We start from the raw sequence: 20996 nt of genomic DNA on the forward strand, positions 1-20996 counted from the left end.
AAATTTGTAATACATCTTAATCCTTTTTCGAAATGCGAATTTCTGTTTACTGTGAGACCAACACATACACTTTTACTAAACGCCACCTTTGCTATTTTAAGATGCTCACTTTGGCAGATTACCTTTGTCTAAACCATGTACATTTTCTAACGCAACAACTTTTCTCGTTTTCGTGATTCAGGTACTCAGTCTCATGTGAGTGAGTATGAATATATGTGGCTGTACCTATCTATATCCACATTCGTTTACATACATGCACCCATCAACCTATCTATCTATCTATCTATCTATCTATCTATCTATCTATCTATCTATCTATCTATCTATCTATCTATCTATCTATCTAGTACATATACATATATTACATATTATGTGTGTGTGCGCGCCCACGCACACACACACATATATATACATTGACACAAATTACAAGTATGTATATACGATATTATATATATATATATATATATATATATATATATATATATATATATATATATATATATATATATATATATAAACTCACAGAATAATTAATTGCTTTTTAAGTGTACGCAGCAAACCTAAGTAAATACATGCTGACGTTTGCTCAGCTTACTTGTACATTCACAGGGAGAAAAATAAGGTTATGCAGAAACATATGGGCAAGTAGACAAAAGGATGGAAAAACGAAGACGGAGAAAATGAAGACAAGAACATTGGGGTTAGACAATGATTTGGAAGACTGCTATGAGCAAATCACATAGACCGAGTCGTGACAAGTTTCATACTTTATACAGCAGCTACAAGATTGGTAGAATAACTAAAATTGTTTCAAAATACGAAAATGATATCAAAATATCCATATGAAATAATTCAAATAATATAGAGTACAAAACTTGACTTGACAAAAATTGGGGGCTACCAACAAAAGCAGCTATTGATTAGCTATATCAATGAATGTCGGTATAAATGCTTTGTTTGGCCTGTTCCCCCTCTTTCTCTGTCCCTGTATCACTCTTTGTAGCTCTGTCTATGTCTGTCTAACTCTCTTTCTCTCTCTCCCTCCCTCCCCTTCCTCGCTCACGTTTCTCACTGTCTTCGTGTCCCTTTCTCCCCTCTCTCTCTGTCTGTTTGTCTGTCTCTCTGTCTCTGTCTCTCTCCCCCTCTCTCCGTCTCTCCCTCCTGTCTGTCTGCCTGCCTGCCTGTCTGTCTGTCTCCGTCTCTGTCTCTGTCTCTCCCTCCCCCCCTGTCTCTCCCTCCCCTCTCATTCTCTGTCTGTGTGTCTGTCTGTGTGTCTGTCTGTCTGTCTGTCTGTCTGTCTGTCTGTCTGTCTGTCTGTCTGTCTGTCTGTCTGTCTGTCTGTCTGTCTGTCTGTCCGTCTCTCTCTCTCTCTCTCTCTCTCTCTCTCTCTCTCTCTCTCTCCTCTCTCTCTCTCTCTCTCTCTCTCTCTCTCTCTCTCTCTCTCTCTCTCTCTCTCTCTCTCTCTCTCTCTTATCCCTAAACCGAAGTGCATTCGTATTCGTGTATCAGTCAACACATATAGGTTTTCATATTAAGACATCACGTCACCGCAGTGTTACTACAGTATTCCCTTCTCGGCGACAAAGAAGTATTCATTGTGACTTTTAAAGGAAACCCACACCGCCTGTGTAAAATGCCAGACTGTGTGGTAATGACGAAGACAGACGTGAAGAGACGCTTTGGTGTATTCGTTCTAGCCTAATCATCGTTTGGCAACAGCAATAAACAACTTAAAATAAAAAAAAGACTACAACCGTTTTACTTGAAATGTGTTTTACATGTTGCACTAGTGCTCTTCTTTTGATAACTCGTCATACTGAGTTTACCGACAATGTGTAAGACTTTACAGTATTTTGAATTGTGTTGTGCCGTTCTCCTAACGCCGTGGAGCTAACCACTCATCCACGGCGGGAAACTACGTCACACCAGCGTTTTCCATTGATCGCCAGTGCGGGCGCACATCTAGGATGTTTTAGTCCGCGAGGCTTTCGGCATATCTGTTGTGCGTGTCTCTGAGACCAAAGATCCTAGGATCTACCGTGTCTCGGACACCACGATGTAATGGGAACTATACTTCGACAAACTAACGGAAAACTATTAACCAAGCTATTTATGATATTAATTGGACAGCTAAATTGATAAGCAATGTTTATTACAACTTAGTGGGCCATTTCTTGCTCACTCACCTTTGTGCGGGGATTTGGATTTTGAAATAAAATCTGACATGAGAATGCAAGTGCTTTAGCGTAATGTTTACAACTTTTGAAGGCGCAAAAAAATTTTTCTTTACAGTGTTAAATTCAAAAATAATAAATCAATTTTTATATGTGCAGATCAGAGAAACATGCTCCCCGATGACTGACACTTTTCATAAATATGATCAATTTTCAGCCAAACGATAATTCATATTTTCCCAAATATCCTAACTATTCGGAGCTAACTCTCGCTGTCTCCGTCTCTGCATGACTGTCTGTGTATGTATGTCTGTCTGCCTATCTGTCTGTCTGTCTGTCTGTCTGTCTGTCTGTCTGTCTACCCGCCAACGGACCCACCTACCTACCCTGATTATACTTCCTTGCTAATAAGAACCGTGCTTGCGCAGAACTACCATTCCATAGTCCACCATGGAAATCTATTAAAACATGGAAAATTTAACGAAATTTTAGTTATGATGCCTTTCTATGGTCAGATGGTTATGATTCAATTTTACGTTGTTGGTCGGAGGCTTAGAATGATTTGATGATTTGATATGAGTCACGTGACTACCCCCTTCCGAAATCGCCCATGCCAAGAGAAACTTCGCCGAACCACTTTAACTACCCCGACATTTTTACCCGAAATCCGGTATGCAGGACATTGCAGTTTCTATAAAATTGTCACTTATCGGACCTGACGATCGATTTCGATATCGACTCTCCCTCAAACCATGTGTAAAATGCATCGAAGAAACGGTTTGGGAACACTCAAGTTTTTCACCCAATGTCTTTGTGAAAATCGAAATTTTAAATTCTTCCCGATAGTTAACACAGAATATATCGGCCATTTCGAATTTCAATTTTCGGTCATTATTAACTTAGGTAATCCCAAACTTTTCATAGAGACAGGTTGGCCCCATTCTTGGTTATGAATCAAAATGGTTTAAAATTCACCTGAGGGAAGTTTTAGCAAAATGTTCAAAACTTTGTAATATCTCGTTGTGCAGAAGTTCTCGTGACACTTGTATGGGCAGAATGCTGCAAGTGACAACTTAGTGACCAAGCCATTTCTTGATAATTCAGGTAGGGGCATTAAACTCAGAGTGGCATGAAATCGTATGTGCATTGAAGAGGATTATTCTTGATATCGTATTTCTTTGATTGTTCCGTCCACTACATTGGCCATGTGCAAAGCGGAAATAGTTCCACTGTCATATTCCAATTTAATTTATATTAATTTAATTTGAAATGCCGTCTGTTTTCGTTCACGTCATTTCAATATCAGGATCAAATCATTCACTATGTCTTAGAGTGACCGTTCCCACATAACCTCCATAGTTTGAAATTCAAATCGCTGATGTTTTTAATGATAATCGTGTTTGAAACATACATCGAGATGACATCTGAAAGTACAGAACAATAAATTTTGATTTTTTTGTTCTACGTCTCAGCATTTTTAAAAATGTTTTGATGATTTGAATAGTCATACTTCTGTGACATGGAATTCGATTGAAATTCACCCAATTTGCCAAATTGATACCAATAGCTTAATTTGATCCACACAGCAATGACAAAGCGAATTCAGCTTTGTTTAAGGTTTTCCTAACAGGATAAAGAGCAGCGTTTTCTTGAAGTAAACCATTTATCTGGAACTTTATTTTGTCCCTTTTTACACTGTGAGCAATGGTTGGTTAGTATATACAAAGTAGTATCCCGTTCTACTATCTACGCCTTACTTACAGATATACCGGATGTGATGTCATTGCTTGTCTTAATCCCTTTTGTCAGTCTGTCCGATCAATATGACTGACCTTACAAACATCACAAAGCAATGTAGAAAGACAACGGACTTTTCCGAGTGTATGCACTCATTTAGCGCGACCTCTCGTTGAATCCTATGCGTGCTGGACACAGCATGATTCTATGAAATGTCAGAGGAACTGTGAGTTAGGCTTCGATAGTCGTCTTGAAAAGCAACAAGGTTTGAGTGAGGATAACTGTATGTTTCTAGTTAATTGTGATGACGAAAGAGTGTGACTGCTGAACTTTATAACTTATTATTCACCCATCTTCAAGGGTTTTCTTTAAACGTGTGACGTATCAATCACCTTAACGGTTCTTGCGAATAATATTGGTTCAACTTTGAAATGACCGAATAGTTAGACATTTTTCAAAGCATTGGAACTTTTTGAACTGGTCGATATTTAAATGTGAGGTTTCAACAGGAAGCCTGTGCAGGGAGCAGGCATTTTGCAGCATGAGCTTAGAACGGTCACTGTATACATGCAGCTCCCTTGTAGCGAAGATGTTGTACACACAAGAACCAAGGATTGAGGACTATCCCATCTAAATGAGCACAAGTCAGCGTAGTTTGGCACGTACTACTATCTATTGAATAGTTATATTTTGATATTTATGCACCTTTCTGAGCAAAAAACTAATGCTAGTAATAAAATTGTTAAAAGGCTGACCTGTGGTGACCTATGGTGAATTTCAGGCTCTGTCAATAGTCAACAGTGCAAACGAAGAGACGAAAGGGCTTTATTGGGATTTATTTTGTAAATGTTAGACAAGGAAGACAGGCATGTTGATGGGCGTGATCAATCCCTGGGATTTAGGATCTGTGTTGACCTTTGACCTTTCTCCACGGCCAATGACATTCGCACTCCTGTTGCAGTATAAGTTCTGACAATAATTTTGCTTCAGTCTGTTCTGTTCGCGTGATGATGTTCTGTGAGATTCTTATTCTGTGAGGTTCTTAATTCTTCATTAACTAAAACTTGTAGTTAATTTCCATTACAAATCTCAAACAATCGTAAATACGTCACGGGGAGAAGCATGATGACGTATGCGATCATCATGGCAACAACGTCAATACCAGTTTCTCAAGAAAAGCAATTCAGATCTGCGAGATTTAGAAGTGATATTACAACTAATCCATTCTTCTGGGAGGTTGAAATTGATATTTCAAGCAATCGTTTCGCATGAATCACAGAAAATTTTCCGGTGTAAATTTTTATAATGCGTGGGCGGTGTGGACGTCAGTAGCAATCACGGCTCTCAATGACACGACAATTGAATGTTAGAAAGCTTAGAAAGTCCAATTAGCCGTAACTTGTGACGTATCCTCAAGTAGCTGTGTTGTATTTACAAAATACGGTGTCTTCTTCACAATCACACGCAACTTGTCAACGCAAACTATGTGTGTAAAACCCATTGTAATCGTTGACTACTGAATTCTGGTCAGGACCAGAATTCAGACTTCATAAAAATAATACTGAAAATCGTCTACACTGCATTGTGTTGGCAATGGCAATGCTTTTGATTTCATCACACTATGAAAGTCAAATTAAAACCTTCATTTATTATATAGAACACACATAGTAAAAGTAAACTGATATTTCCAAATATACAGCCATTGCCGCTAAACTGAGGCTTTATAGACAGCCTTAGAAATTATGAGAACTACATTATTTCATATTGTCATCCGCAAAATTTTGCATAATTTTCGTGATTTTACTTTCCAGCCAAGGTTAGTTCATTTACATGTACTTACCGAAAGATTTGTGAACAAGTGTATCATTAACAATGGACTTGGCCTGCATAAAGTGTATTGTACTCAATTGTACGGTGGCAAAATGTTCTGCTAATGTCATTAGAAAACGGAAAGTTGCTTACAAGAATGCCGCATGTATTTTTGGAGGGTTATGAGAGACGAAGTAATGCCAGCTCTATGTTTGTCACAAATTGACTGTGCAGCTTTGATGCTTTCTAAAAAAGCAAACATATGGTTTTATAGAACGTTTATCACGCAGTGGAAATACGAGTGTACGTCAAGTTTATGATGTCATATGTTTCATTTCTGATCTTAGCAAAATGTGGATAAAATCACTTTTCCATTGAGCGGTTGTGGTAATTTTGACATGATAATGCATCACTAAATGTAATTTCTTCAGACTGTTTTATGATATTTATTTATCTATACTTTTATTTATTATTGTACTGAGAATTCTATGGACATATTTAGTCTGAAATAAAGAGAAATAATAATAATATTCGTTTGGACAACATAAATCATGAACAGTTGCCCCACTTTCATATCAATCTACACTAAATCGATAAACAGCTTTAAGATTAAGAAGGCACTCCGAGTTTCAAGACAAGAATAGAAACAAGAACTGTTTTCCTTTAAGAGTCCTGTGGTGCAGACGAGTGTTGCACTGTAATTTGCAGGACTTGTGTGCCTTACAGTGAAGGAAAAAAAATGGTTCAACTATCCGAATGAACATCTGAATTGCATTTCTATCTCGCCTGGTTCTTCGAAAGGAATTTTAAGTTGAACAAGTAAGTGGTAACTGTACACCAACGTCAAACTATATGTTCTATGCGCAATGGAGACTGCATGAAAGGTTCGAATAGATCGCAAAATCTGGTGAAATTGCTCGTAAGACTGATTAAACCTTAAAATGTTTTAAATGCTAACTCTACCAGAGAAGCTAACATTTACATACAATTTTATTCACACTTCTGATGCACCATGTTTCGCGACACTAGGTTTATCGATGAGGGCGATATACGAAAACAACGCCCTTGGGGCTCAGCGTACAGAGCGCTGCTTTACAAAGATTGTTTTGTAATATAATGTTAGTATTCTTGAGACAAAATCATAATGAACGAGGCGTCGTGTAAATCATAACACCATAGCGTCAAAAAGTCTTCAACTATGCATGATAATATGTGTAATATGAGGCTGTGTATAAAAACGTGTAAATTTATCAAGGTATACGTACATGCACTATCATATTGGATACTGGATATTACTATCACATTATATCATATTATATACATGCATAAGTATATTGATAGCGAAAATACAGCGACGTAATTAGTTTGGTAATATCAAAATACTCGCAAAACATGCAGCGTCAAAGTGCCCCTTAACATGACTAGACCACTGTATTCGAGGAGGAGATTGCTCAGTAGGGCATTACAGACTTATTTACTAAAATGTGAAAATTAAATTAAATGAGACACAATAATCACAGTAAAACTGTTTTTATTTTTACGGCTTCAATATTTTGGTTATTCGTGACGTCTTCTAAAGCAGCGGGTCTTACACTTCACGTGTAAAGAAACACATGTCAGCTGTGCAGAACGACAATCATATGTAATCATTCATTTTCAGGGTCCTATAAATGCAAACTTTATTCAAGCTCTTTGAGAGGAAGTTCTATTTTAACAACCCCCTAAAAACAAACAAAAACCAAAAACAAACAAACAAACAAAAACGAAAACAAAACAAAAAGAAACCACTAAAATCTACTCCCTGCCAGCTAAAAATATGGCCCCTACCCGAGCACTGAAATCGAAATTTCCCCTGCCCTAAAAAAAATTGCTCCCGGAATAGCTTTTTCGATGAATAGCTCCGTTGGCTGCACCTGCCTTATATCTTACTGACAGAGAAATACTCTGTTGCCCATTTCCCCTTCATATTCTTGTCGCATGTGGTCAATGAACCTCATTGTTTGATTCAACCACGCCGCTTTTTCCAAAATGAGAATGATTCTTAATGTTTGGATGAAGTCGCTTAAAAGATCAACGTCCCACGTTGAGCAAATTAGTCTTTTGCCTGGTACGACTGGTTTATAATGCGATTTCGATACAGAAAGATATGCCGATATGATGGGAGATATACGAGAACCCCAAAGATTACTCCTGACCTTGGCTACAACGATCGAAGCAATACTTGTAGGATTTTATTCATATATCAGTGCACACAGCAGAACTGGTCCTGGTTTTCTGACAGTCCCTATATCCGCTTTCTTTTTTGCGTAATACTGAGCTAGCAACAATCCAGATATTAGCTCTTTCGATGGACATACAATTGAAGGGCAATAGCTGCAAACAACCTTTTTTTGAAAACCTTTCCATTATTTTTGTTCGGGAAAACAAGTTTATTTTCTTCAATCTCCTTCTCTCAAAAGCGTACTGCAGTACAAAGTTTGGCTTTGTAAACACACCGAGTCATATACAAAATGCAATTTTATTGCTGACATACAAAGTCATCCAAAACGCAAGAGTCATCAATAGGAATGGACAATACACACAGTCATGATTTCGGCATTAGAAATAGAAAAACAAATGAAATTAAACTTGAACAATCCATCAAGTTAAAGCCTTCGAGGCTTTAGAGTGTAACATGGCAAGATTGTCTGAATGAAGAGCTGAAATGAAAGTGCAGATACCAGACAATGGAATGATAGCATCTTGTTATTCATCAGGTTGCACAAAACTTTATGTCAACTCATTTTAATTACAGTATCTGAAAGTTATCATTAATTTCTAGATTCCTGATGCCAGAGTTTACACCTTATTTGCCTGATCACCACCTTAGGCCAGAGTAATAAGATTCTTAAGCTTTGCTTTGCAGACACTCAAAATTGTGTGAGGTAAGCGGGTAAGTGGTTAAAAACACACATAAAATTTTACGCAAGCAATTTTCATATTTACTTCATGGTTTCCATGTAACACGAGTGTCCATTCAAGAATCTAGGCATCCTGGGACACCTCTTTTTCATTTCCATGACTGACACTAATGATGTGACTTTCTGCAAGCATGCAGGCGTTTTAAATATATTTTATAAATTTTGTGAACAGAGATCTGTAGAAAGAAAAGTTATTATGCGGTAAAGTCCTATTAAGGTAGAACGCACCTCGGGGACAAATATTCAGACTCTCAAATTTCCACAATTACTTTTCTGATCTACCACTTACATGTGGTGGCTCTTTTGAAGCTCTTGGGGAAACAAAAACTTTGATCGTCTTAGTTTTTCTAAAATCCAAAATTTTATATGTCCCCATAGAGTTAACACACAGATGGCGGCCATTTTGAATTTCAAATATCGCAAAATGTTGAGTAATTTGTTTCGCTAGTTCCAAACTTTGCACGGTAATCCCTGATTTTCATTGTCGATTTGGTAAGAGAATGGTTGAAAATTCCATTTAGGAAAGTTGGAGCAAACGTTGAAGTCTTTCATTTCGAGGCGCATACTACCTTAATGCAGACTCTTACCCTGAAAAAACTAAAAAAAACCCCAAGATGCACTGTAACGCGGGGACGCAAAGCAAAGAATCAGTTACTTTGGCGGCCCAATGTCGAGCGGCGTCTCAGTCTGCTTTCCCTCTTTTCCAAAAGAAATCAGAGTTGATGGGCACTTCATCTAAAACATTAGCTAAGTACAGAACAACTGCGCTCCGTAAGTGATCGCTTCATTTAGAATGGCCACAGCTGGATTATTGCTATACAGTATACTGGATGGAATCACCAAAGACCGACTTAGTCGCTAATCTTTAAAATATCTCGTCACTATTATTCAAGCATTCATGCAAACTTTATCCCATAACACCTGTATTCATCGACTTTCACTGTTTCTTCAGTCGAAGCTAGTGTTGTATTTTAGATTATACTGATCTTCATTTAGGTAATTAGCTGTTTTCACATCCTTACATACAACAGGTTTAATTTGACCTCATTATGATATCTTCGATATTAGCATATTCAAAAGGTTATCCCGCTTGAGTCCAGTCGAAGTTTTATCTGACAAGTATACAAGCGAAATATACAAGCGACAGGACTATTTTTGAGAGTAAGACACATCTTTATAATGTCATTTTTGGGGAATTATTACCATTATTTTCAGGTGTAATTCTTCCCTGTAGACTGTACTATGGCATACTTACTGTGCCTTTCACTGAAGTTCAACTTTTAAATATTTGAAAGCAAGGCCTGCCGTCACACCCCGCTGGAAAACTACACTATGGTTGCTTCTCTGAAGAAACTAGGCCCCCGGGCGACCTGTCAAAACTTCACTATATATTGTCGCTCAGTCTATAGACCCTCGAGAAAAACTTTCTCGAGGGTCTATGCTCAGTCCAGTCTTTCATGACAGGGGTACTCGTCCGGCATTAGTGTTTATACCCTGTGAAAGAGGATCTTCGGCCAGCAAAGAAAAAAACCCATGTTTCTGGTTCTCGACGCTTAGCATGAGTGATGCAATGCTGCGGATTTGTTTTTCTCGCTTTTTTCAAGTATTATGTTGAAACTGACTTCAAAGTATTCTCTTCCTTTCCAGTAAGTTATTGGCATGAAGGCAAATCAGATCATGACACAGTAGGACAATTGACAACAGTCACGTGATTCGGGCGGGTATTCAAATCGGACAGAAATCACGTGACTTGGTAAGTAGTGGGCAGGCATATCTGCAACGATCACGATTTAATTCTGGGTAGTATGGTGAGGCTTTTGGTGAACACAGCAAATACAGGAAAGAAAGCCACAACACGAATTTATCAATGTGATACGGGTGATGACTAGAAACAAATCTATTTTCTTTGTCTCATAAGGATTCATTCGTGGCCCCGTTGCGCATCGTTTGTATGGACTGGTTTCATAAAGAGATATGAAATCCTGGCCTGTGAGAAAATTGCCCCTGAAAATACCAAGTATGAAGGGCCATCGATTTCATCGATGAATCGAGAAATAGATTTTGTACTTATCTTAAGCTTCACATAAACAATACATGTTTGTGTGCCAAACTGTAATTAGTCGCTTAAATTTTGATTTCGACGCTTTTGTCGGGAACAAATTTCCTACGCTACGGTGACAGACAGCCTACATTTTGACCTTTAACCTCAGAACAAGCTTTCTGTTAAGTCTGGATATGTGGACAGCACCGTGCTGTCTTGAATTCACTATTGCGTTGACCTGTGAAGATCATGCGTCTAACACTTTACCTACTCACGAATTTATTATGAATCCGTTTCTCATGGAAATTTAAATATTTAATGAAAACATCTGCGCTCTGAAGAATATCAGTATTTGTTAAATTTTCCCCCTACACTACAATTCCAGGGGGCTGCTGCCAAGTCCTTCCAGTGATGGCTCTAATCATCTGCTGTATATTTGGTTCATATTTCGAAGGGGCAAGTCAACTACACATTGAAACGTGGTAAAGGTTATTCTGCCCATGGAGTGTAACAACCAACAAGTGTTCGATGTTGTAAACTTTGACATGATCTTTAAACAGTGTGATTGACAATTCAATTCAGCATATATTCCGTTATACAATAGCAGGATAACGATTTCCCTGTATTTTCGTTTGAAATCTATTTGATGATGCACTTATTCGCCATCAGTTTGTTAATATGCTTTGCCAAAACACAACATGGTGAAATTCCATGTGCCCGACACCGGTAGATCACGGGGAATTTTAATCGGCATGGCACTGCGGTCATTTTGACCAGCATGCAATGCGTGGCTAGCTTGATTGCAGCCACTAGACATGCTAGAAGGAAAAACAAACCAAAGAAATAAATTGTTGTGATGTCATCACTGCCCAGACGTCGATTAATTCTTCTAATAACGAAGCCGAAATAATTACGAAAACGTTTTTAATAAGATCACATTTATCGTTGAAATCAAATAAAATCGATATTAACAAACACTTAATGTGCAAACAAAAGCAATTGTATTTTGATATCTCCTGGCCTTACCGACGATAGAATGTCACGTGGTAGGCTGTAATCTTTATTTTGGACTCCAGGAGTGACCACTATTCGTGGCTGTTTGGCCTTATCTCTGATTCGTGTCGGCAAACCCTTTTGAGATCGATAGAGCGTTACCAAATCAGAGACGGTGGTTGTTACAAGACCATTACACGGGCGATGAGATAGGTGAAACATCTTACTAACCAAGGCTAGCCTCAGCGGTATACTGTGAACCTATCGGGGAGTCGAACACCCGAACCCGATGAATATTGGACCGAGTCTCGGTCAAGTACTGTTGCGATAAACGAGACAAGAAGGCTGAAGGGACGGGTTCGTCTCGCAGGTAAGGTTGCTCACTGCCTTGAACTCTGGCACAGTGAGACAAGTGTATAGTTATGTCATTTGCAGTCTGGCAGATTTGTCATGCAAATACCGGGTTAGCTTAGTAGGGTAATGTACTCGTGTGACAATTCCAACTTTGTGCACGCTGCAATTGTAATTATTGTTAAGGATTGGAAATAGTAGCAGTTATCGGCAACAACTAGGTCTTGCATAAGCCCATACAACCACCTACAAAGACAGAGAAACGGAGACAGAGACACGTGCATAAATAAATGCTACACTGACATTGGCGATAGCCACTGACTAATATCGCGCCGGTCAAAATGGAACACTTTCAACACCGCATCTTTTGTACAATATGAGGGCAGTCCGCTTAAAGTTAGAACACGCCTCAGGGACGGAAACTTTTCGAATTTTTTGTCTACCATTTGTTGGAGGGGTGGGTCATTTTGAAGCTCATGGCGTAACTTAAGTGTTCATCCGTCCCGGCTTATTTTTGTGAAAATCGAAAAATTAATTTTCCGCGTAGAGTTAACACTTGGATTGTGGCGCGGCCATTTTGAATTTCAATAGTCGAGATATGTTGGCTACTTGTTTTTCCATGGCAGTGGCAAATTTTGCACAATGGCCCATGACTTTTATTATTGACTTCGAAAGGGAATGGTTTAAAGGCTACTCACAGAAAGTTTCGGCAAAATTTTGAATCTTTAATTTCGAGGCGCGAACTAGCTTTCACAGTGCAGTGGCATTCCCTGACGTTATCTAAGAATTAGCATGTCGCGTAATGTTGCCCTCTTAGCTGATTGTATAAATTCTGTATACGATGTAACTTTAATGACATTAATTTTTAATTTCTTTAGTCATAAAACCAGAGAAAAAAGAGACCGCATTTGAAGTTTATTTGGTTGTAAACATTACAAATAACTAAAGATAATCGACATTAAACATTGTTTAATACAGAGCCGTCGCATTACTGAGAATTGAAAAAAAAGGTAAATCACATTACACCAACGGAAGATCGATTTAGTAATGCAGTTACTTTACCGACTTTTGTTTGTCAAAAGAAATTTATGAACATCTTCTGTCTGTCTGTTGTATCAATTTGAGTTTTACAATCAAAGACTGTGTAATTATACGCATCAGTGTAGCGACCAATCTTGTCGGGTCTGTGAGCAGATTAAATTAATCGATACGCGCATCATGGGTAATGTGTAGATTTAACGTCTGGTTGTCATGTCAACGAATCTCATTAGTGTCGTCAATCGGAAAGAGCTGATTTGATGTTATTTGCAACATGGGATTGCAAAATCGAGATTTAAATAACTATAGATTCGTACCACCGTCGATAGCGAAATTATCAAACTATCAACCTTGGTAACTCCCGTGCGTAACGATATTAGTTTTTTTAATTAATTCACTGCGTTTGTGAAATTTAGAGATAATGAGGCTATAAACGTTGAAATCCAAAATTACCGATAAATATTTCAAGTCTGTGCATTAGGTAGCAAACAGTAATGTGCTATCTCCTTGCTCGTATTAATAGCGATGGTTGCATCTTTTAATTGAAGGTGTCACTGAGATCAACCGTTTTTGATGTATTAAAATGGAGCATTTGTACCGTTGGTGAGTCACCATTTCGTAATTATATCATGGACGACTCTCATGCACGTTTGGTGTTTTCACAAAAACGTTCCTCAAGAATGGGTAGTACCAGCATCCAATCGCCTGTATATGTGAACGATGGAATCTTTTCCTGCCATTCTTTCGTCGGATAAATTGTCGTTTTAAATAGCACACCGTAATCAAGTTCAAACCTACGGCCATGTTCATTGCATCTTCAAATGTTACCTAGTGGTAATCCGTCCGCTTACTTAGAACCATCCACTTAGACACATTGACCTTTGTATAAGTGTTTGTTTGAGTGATCGAGCAATTATTCCTTTCCTGTCTAAAAAAAACCAAAAAAAAACAAATCCAATCTTCAAAGCGACGCAAAAACCACCAGTAACGTTTATCCGTAAAGTTGACAAGAAACAAAACGAGTGGACTTCCCCCATTGAACTCTCGTTTCCGTGTTTGAAATGTCCAATCGGTGTTTGAACAATTCTTTGTTGTCGCGCAAATGGTTGACTTATCTGGGGTCGAAATCCACTTGTTCGGTGGCATTAACTCACAGCTACAACAACAAACGTTTGCATTCTGGGGTTTATTCTCTCATTTACATCTACGCTCAGTTAATGAGAGAAAGTGTACAGTCTTTTAGCTGATTGCTCAAGCATGAAAAGTGCGAATGGGGACTTACGACGGCACAGTCATGTAAGTTCTCGGTAATTTTTTCGCATTGTGATTTATCATGACGTCAGAGCAGTATCGGGAATCTATGACTCAATAATTTGTCGATGGAAGATAGTAGGTCGGATCCGGTTAAAATAAACATTTCTGTCTTATGTCCGGAATTTGCAATTGCTGATCTAAACGGAGTGATGAAACTTACTAAACATCTTACAAGACCTCCAAATCGAACTTGACAATGACATGCTTCATATGTCTCGTCTTCTTCTTCTTCTTCTTCGTTGTTGTTGTTGATGATTCCCCTGTTTAATTTGTTTATTTCATCGTTTGCAATTCTGGAACGCCAAAGTACCCATCGTGGAGTTTGTTCGTAAAGCATGTCGTTTTCACCGATTGTAGACCGGCCGAACACGTGTACAAGTCTTTCCAAACAATAATTCCTGTCAAAAGATTGTACACACGTTCTGTATAAGTTCAACTGTTTACTTTACGTAAGATTTTATCTGCATTTAACGGTTCATCCAAAGATAATACACCTGACCTTTGACCATATTCAAACTTCGGACGAGCTCAAAAACACCGTTTATTAATAAACAGAGCACTTCAAAACACACAACACAACGCAAGGAAAGCTGTTTACATTTTTTGTTTACAAAAACTATTATCCTGTTGTTACAGTATTTTAATTGTAAACACTTTATTGTTTATCTGTTGATCCAATTTGAAGCCCCTCCACAACATGCAGCTAAGTTGCGTAACAATGCTCAAAATAACACTAGATTCCCATGGAGGTAACAAGTGGTTTGAGGCATTTTGTGATTTGGTCTATGCTTTAAATCAATACTTCAGCCCCCTAGCATCTACGCAGTAACTAATGCACAAAAATGCCGGGTCGCGAACTCCGGAGGCATTCACCTTAAGATGACTATACCCTGTAAAGCAAATTCAATGACGACCCTTTTCAAAAGAACAAAGGAAAATGGATCTGAAAAATAAGCTGGCCATCGTGTCACAAGTTGCTAATCTTTTGATTCGTGTTTTCCTGTTTGAGATCCTTCATCGGTAACTTTACCACCGTCGATCATTTACCAGTAGGTAGGGGACACCATCATATCGATTTGTTGGACTAACCAGCGGAGTTCTTTTTTTGCGTGCACCGTACCGAGCCTATTCACAATAGCTGGGCCTAGCCTCCATGAAAAATTAAACGCATGAGACAATAGTCCCGAAGGATTAGATAGCAGTGAAAATTCACAATGTGGACAGTTCACTTGTTTGATCCAACTGAAGGGTCCTCTCTCAGCCAACGGCGGGTGTTTAAGTGATATGTGACTCTCCAACACACACACACTGACGATAGAGATTGACCCAGTAAGTCACCGACGAATATTCTTGTTGAGGCGGTACCACCGTGTTAAATGGCAGTTGCATTGTTTGTCTACAAAACCATTCGGTAAACATTTATACGAGCGTGTTCTATGGTTTCCTCAACAAGTCAAAGGGGAGTGCCGAACCTCTGACCTAGCCGTGTCCCTAACACCGGTAGAGTTACCATATCCATGTCGCTAAGGCGCGTTACCAGAGACGAAACTTAAAGAACACAGAACCCGGAGGTGGGGACGAGACATTTTTTGTGGGACTCAAATTTCTTGATTTTGTGTTCAACAGGTTGAATTGACCAGATGAAAGGCATTCAAAGTGACATGAGCACGGTGCTACACCAGGCCATACTGGCCGAACGGCTTCATCAAGTCCGGCTGCTGGTGTCGCTCGGCGTCAACATCGAGAAGAAAGATAGGCTTGGAAGAACCCCCCTCATGCTCACCTGCATCATCGACAATCGGGACTATGCTTACAAGATGTTCCAGATTCTTTTAAGGAGCGGTGCTTTTCCCAACGTTCGCGACCAATATGGAAGGACCGTGCTTAACTACGCGTGTCTCTATGGGAGAGACAGAATGGTGAAAAGGTTACTACGTGAAGAAATTTTGGAGATAAACTTTACCGATGACAATGATGATACACCTTTAAACCATGCAGCAACCAGCGGGAATCTAGAGATAATACAATTGCTTGTTAGACAGCTGACGAAATTCGGATTGCCTGTGGACGTTAGGAACAAGCAGGGTTACACTGCTTTGCTTCTAGCTTCAAAACATGGTAACTATGAGTGTGCTCATGTTCTGTTGACGGAAGGACGCGCCTCGGTGAGTTCTCGAGATAACGAACGTTTCATGAACGCCGCTGAATGGGCTAGGGAGAGCCATGCAGACTTTGCCGAGTCCGTCAAAAGGAGAGACAAAACGGCATGCGGGTTCTATCGTCCGAAACAAGCATGGGGCCAAACTTCGAGCCCCGTTTCCGGATACCAAACAGTCCCTCAAACGCCAAGTGACTACGAGCAGTCGTTACCACCCATCAGCAACGCGACAACACCGCGGACACAGACAAGACCGAACAGTCTTCTGTCAGAATTGAGATACAAACAAAACTGCCTGAACACTTTCATTGGCAGTCTAGAGGCTAGACAGAAAAGTGCGATCGCGAGTCGACGAAGTCGGCCTCCGTCGACGGTGAGTTCAATGCCGACACCGATGGCATCCAACGGACCTGAATTCCTAGCCCACGGCAAGCGACGGCGAACTATGGTGGACGATCTGAGAAAGCTATTTGATATTTACCAAGAACAATTATCCTTCCGTCCCGTATCGACACCACCTGACTTCCAAGCCACCCCAACTAGGTTGGAAATTAGCAGCGCCATGTCATACAGTTCGCCTTTAATACCGATCATCAGAGAAACAGCATCGTAACTTACTCCGCGGACTTTGTCAATCTTTGACTGCAGAATGTAGCCACACCTGTCGAGTGGAGCATAGACCGTGCCCTGCGCTACATACTTCAAAAACAAACTAAAGCATGACAGCTATTTCAAGGTCATATAAGTTGGGAAGTGTAATGTTGATTTTAAGACCAGTGTGTGGTGTTTTCTTGACAGTACTGAAAGGCAGTAGGTATTATAAATATTCTGACAATTTCTTCATGTCACAGGCGACTGCCTTGGTGAGCTGCGCGTTGACAGATTTTACAGTGAGCGTACAATCGTTTAAACACTTAACAAATTCTGGGCTTGCTTGGCTGAGGCGTGCCCTGGTTGACTATTTACAGTAATACAGTCTTTGAACAGCTGAGCTTTGATAATCTGTCATGCTGAAGTCAACTTAGTCGCCGACAAGTTTTTAAATAAGTTGGTTTAATTTGACAACAGTTTAGCGTGGAGATCTTCCTCAGAAGCCACCAGCGATCGATAGATTTTTTCAGTGTCGTTTTTGTTACACCTTTATAACCCAGGGGTATCCTTTGTTTAGGGGTCATCACCATGGAAATGCCCCATATTATCGACCGAGTTAAACTGATATGTCTGCGCAGCATCATTAGATACCCTTTTACTGCGTAATACTCTTTGATAGCTCATAATGTATCTTATGTAACGAGGGACAGTGTAATTTAATGTCGTAATATGCGGACCATAGGGACGGAAACGCCGTTTCTCGCCACCTTAATGTCCCTTAATGCACTTTGTAAAGATAGAGCAGTGCTATATGCATAACAATGGACGCTGTGTCTATCAGCCATTGACATAGGGCAGTTAGTTTGGACTTTAGTTGTGTGGTGTTTTCTTTAACCAAATCGATAATCAATAACCCGAAGCAATAAACATACCCTCATGTTGTTGGATTACGTGTGTGCCTGTGTGTACAAAATTTAAAGTCTATAGTCTCTTCTTTACAATGTATGCCAAATGGCACCGCACCACGGATTTGAATTCATGAAATGGGGGGAGGAGGTGTTTCAAACTTGTTCATATTTTGTCATTCAACTCAGATTATGTTGCGATCAACGTAGATCAAATCTCTCTTGTTTCCTTTAAGATGTTTGGAAGAAATTCGATACGTAGGCCCTTGACATTTTTTCTGTTGTTGAAATTTACAACGATGTTAATCCCTCGGCATGCCGACTCAATATTACTTACCTCATATTACAATTGTGGCCATACCATGGAGGCAACATGTTACCACTGCGAATGCCTGTCTAGTTTAGCAAAACTATAGAAAGTGACTTTTACAAATAGCCTGAATTCTAGTTAATTTTTTCCATGCCCGTGTTGCCCTACTGAAACCGCAATAACTATTCTGTGTTATACTTTGCCTTTGTTATTTGCCCATAGTCTAACCAACAATGGTTTGTCTGAATATCTCTTCTCGTTATATCGAGGTGTCTACACTGTGTTTTCCACAGTGTCATGTAACCATGCTGGTGTTTACATTTAAAGCATTCATTACACTTACAGGCATAACAATTTTGAAATCCAAGTAATGCATCGATGTGAGTGGGTGTATGTGTAGTACAGACGTAAATGTACTACACACAGGCACACACAGACATACACAGTGCTATATATGACACACACACACATATATATATTATATATGCGTGTGTGTCTATGTGTGTGTGTCTGTGTGTATGTGTGTGTCTGTGTGTATGTGTGTTTGTGTCTGTGTTTGTGTCTGTGTGTGTTACATTCAGGCGTACCATCCTGTCTATGTCTCATTCTCCACTTTTAGTAATTTTATATTTTGACAGTTGTACACTAAATTACTTCTTGTATATGCCAGCAGTTTCTGTAACATAACTTTTCCTGTGTATAAATGAGTGATTTCCGAAATTTACTCATCATTGCCATCCCTATCAGTATATCATCCTCTACTGAAACTTGAAGATGTTTACTGTTTATCAGCAAAATTTGATAAACTTGATAAAATTTCGAAGCAAAACATACTACTACCACCAGACAATGCCAACAAAAACTTACACGAACCAGAAGTAGCGAACTGAGGCTTAATTTAGGGACATAATTTATACTATACTCGAAAGTTTTTAAAAACACTCTGCACCTATGAAGGATTTTCGAGAATTGAAACCTAGTAGGCCCAAACACTTTTATAAAGTAAAACATTTGTAAATCGAACACTCCATTCACACACACACGCATATATCTATCTATCTATATATATATATATATATATATATATATATATATATATATATATATATATATATATATATATATATCGAAGTACACAGATGTCTTCATGGGAATAAATAACTATTAATTTGTGTTATTTTATATATATATATATTATATATATATATATATATATATATATATATATATATATATATAATGATTATTAGAGAAATGATTTTACAATTCATCATTTCTAAACTGGTGTGAATATACTCATCTCTACACATCGCTAATTACGCAGATGTTGGAATGTTTGTTGGGATTGACAGTTGTTGCAAAACAACATTTTGCTACTGTTATGAATATTCATGATCAATGAGACAAGTGATTTAGATAGCGGTATGTATTTGGAAGTTAGTTGTCGCATAACAATGTCTTGCTTTTTCGCCTACATGAGGACACAAGTTCGTTTCTTTTGTTGAGCGTTGAGCATTCTGGATGGCGGATGATAATACATTTCTCTATTTTGTGAGACGATATGTCAAAGACCTGGTCGTGGATTGCCAAAGCATACAGTTACTCTTACATAAGCAAGCGATGTAATCTTTGTATATCACAAAAGGTACACATTATCAATGCTTACAAATCTACCCTGTTAAACAAACGCTCTTAGTTGGTTACAAAATGTCACCACCAAAACTAATTTTATTTATCAAATTTTAACACCACCTACAAATAGAATGGTGCGTCCCAAACATATAAATGAGAGTGTGGAGCTAAGAATCCTGAAACTTAAGTCACAGATATTATTACTTTGCACTTAAGTAATTGTGTTGTTATTATATATAACACTCTGCTTTCCGCATCGACCACTGTAATTTTCTACGAGGACATCTGTATACTTATATATATATATATATATATATATATATATATATATATATATATATATATATATATATATATATATATATATATATATATATATATATATATATACAAACACACAAACACACAATAGTACATGTATATCGAAACTGTTCATGGCCAAAACGTTTCGTCAAGTCTTAGCTGGACTGCCTCGATAAATTAAAATTAACTGAATATTTTTGTGTAGTCAGTTTTATTAAGTCCACATATTGCTTTCGATACTGAAATTTGCCTCTGAGGTGGTTGACTATTTGTTATTGTGTGACGAGGTGCATTGAATTAAGTGAAAGTTTTGTAAAAAATGGTAATACTAAAATGAAGGTTTTCGGTGTCTAAGTGACACATTTTTCCGTCTCTTCAGAGATTTCTGATCAAGTGACGGCAAAGCGAAGTAACCATTAAAATTTTCCAAATTTATAGCTATGCAGGAATTGATTTCAGATAAATAAAAGATACACTATGAATACTTACTGATCTCCTTAAAGCCCCCACAGGTTGCCTCTTTTTGAATCTTGCTTTATTTAAATCACACCTTTAAGTTGTATCGGGTTTCGGAATGGCATACCTTGGCGACATAAAGTAAAGGCAAAGTTATTTGATAGGTTCATCTGGTGTCAAAATTTAACTTTAATTTTTAAACAACATTACAAAATCTACCACGT

The 20996-nt window shown here is 38.5% G+C and overlaps 1 protein-coding gene across 2 annotated transcripts; it reads left to right on the forward strand.

The window, feature by feature from the left end:
* Positions 1–11798: 11798 nt before the first annotated feature.
* Positions 11799–18139, forward strand: LOC139138186 (serine/threonine-protein phosphatase 6 regulatory ankyrin repeat subunit C-like). Of its 2 annotated transcripts, none has more exons than XM_070706443.1 (2): positions 11799–12084; positions 16044–18139. In XM_070706443.1, the coding sequence occupies exon 2, from the start codon at positions 16058–16060 to the stop codon at positions 17186–17188; it is 1131 nt and encodes a 376-aa protein (XP_070562544.1). In that variant the 5' UTR covers positions 11799–12084; positions 16044–16057; the 3' UTR covers positions 17189–18139. The 2 variants fall into 2 exon arrangements, with proteins under 2 accessions (XP_070562544.1, XP_070562545.1); XM_070706444.1 differs by lacking the exon at positions 11799–12084 and adding an exon at positions 15435–15746.
* Positions 18140–20996: the final 2857 nt, after the last annotated feature.

This window comes from Ptychodera flava, chromosome 8 (assembly GCF_041260155.1).
Source record: "Ptychodera flava strain L36383 chromosome 8, AS_Pfla_20210202, whole genome shotgun sequence".
NCBI lineage: Eukaryota > Metazoa > Hemichordata > Enteropneusta > Ptychoderidae > Ptychodera > Ptychodera flava.

What these genes read in the sequence shown, in the direction of transcription:
- LOC139138186 (XM_070706443.1), top strand. Translation starts at nt 16,058, where the DNA reads ATGAAAGGCATTCAAAGTGACATGAGCACGGTGCTACACCAGGCCATA.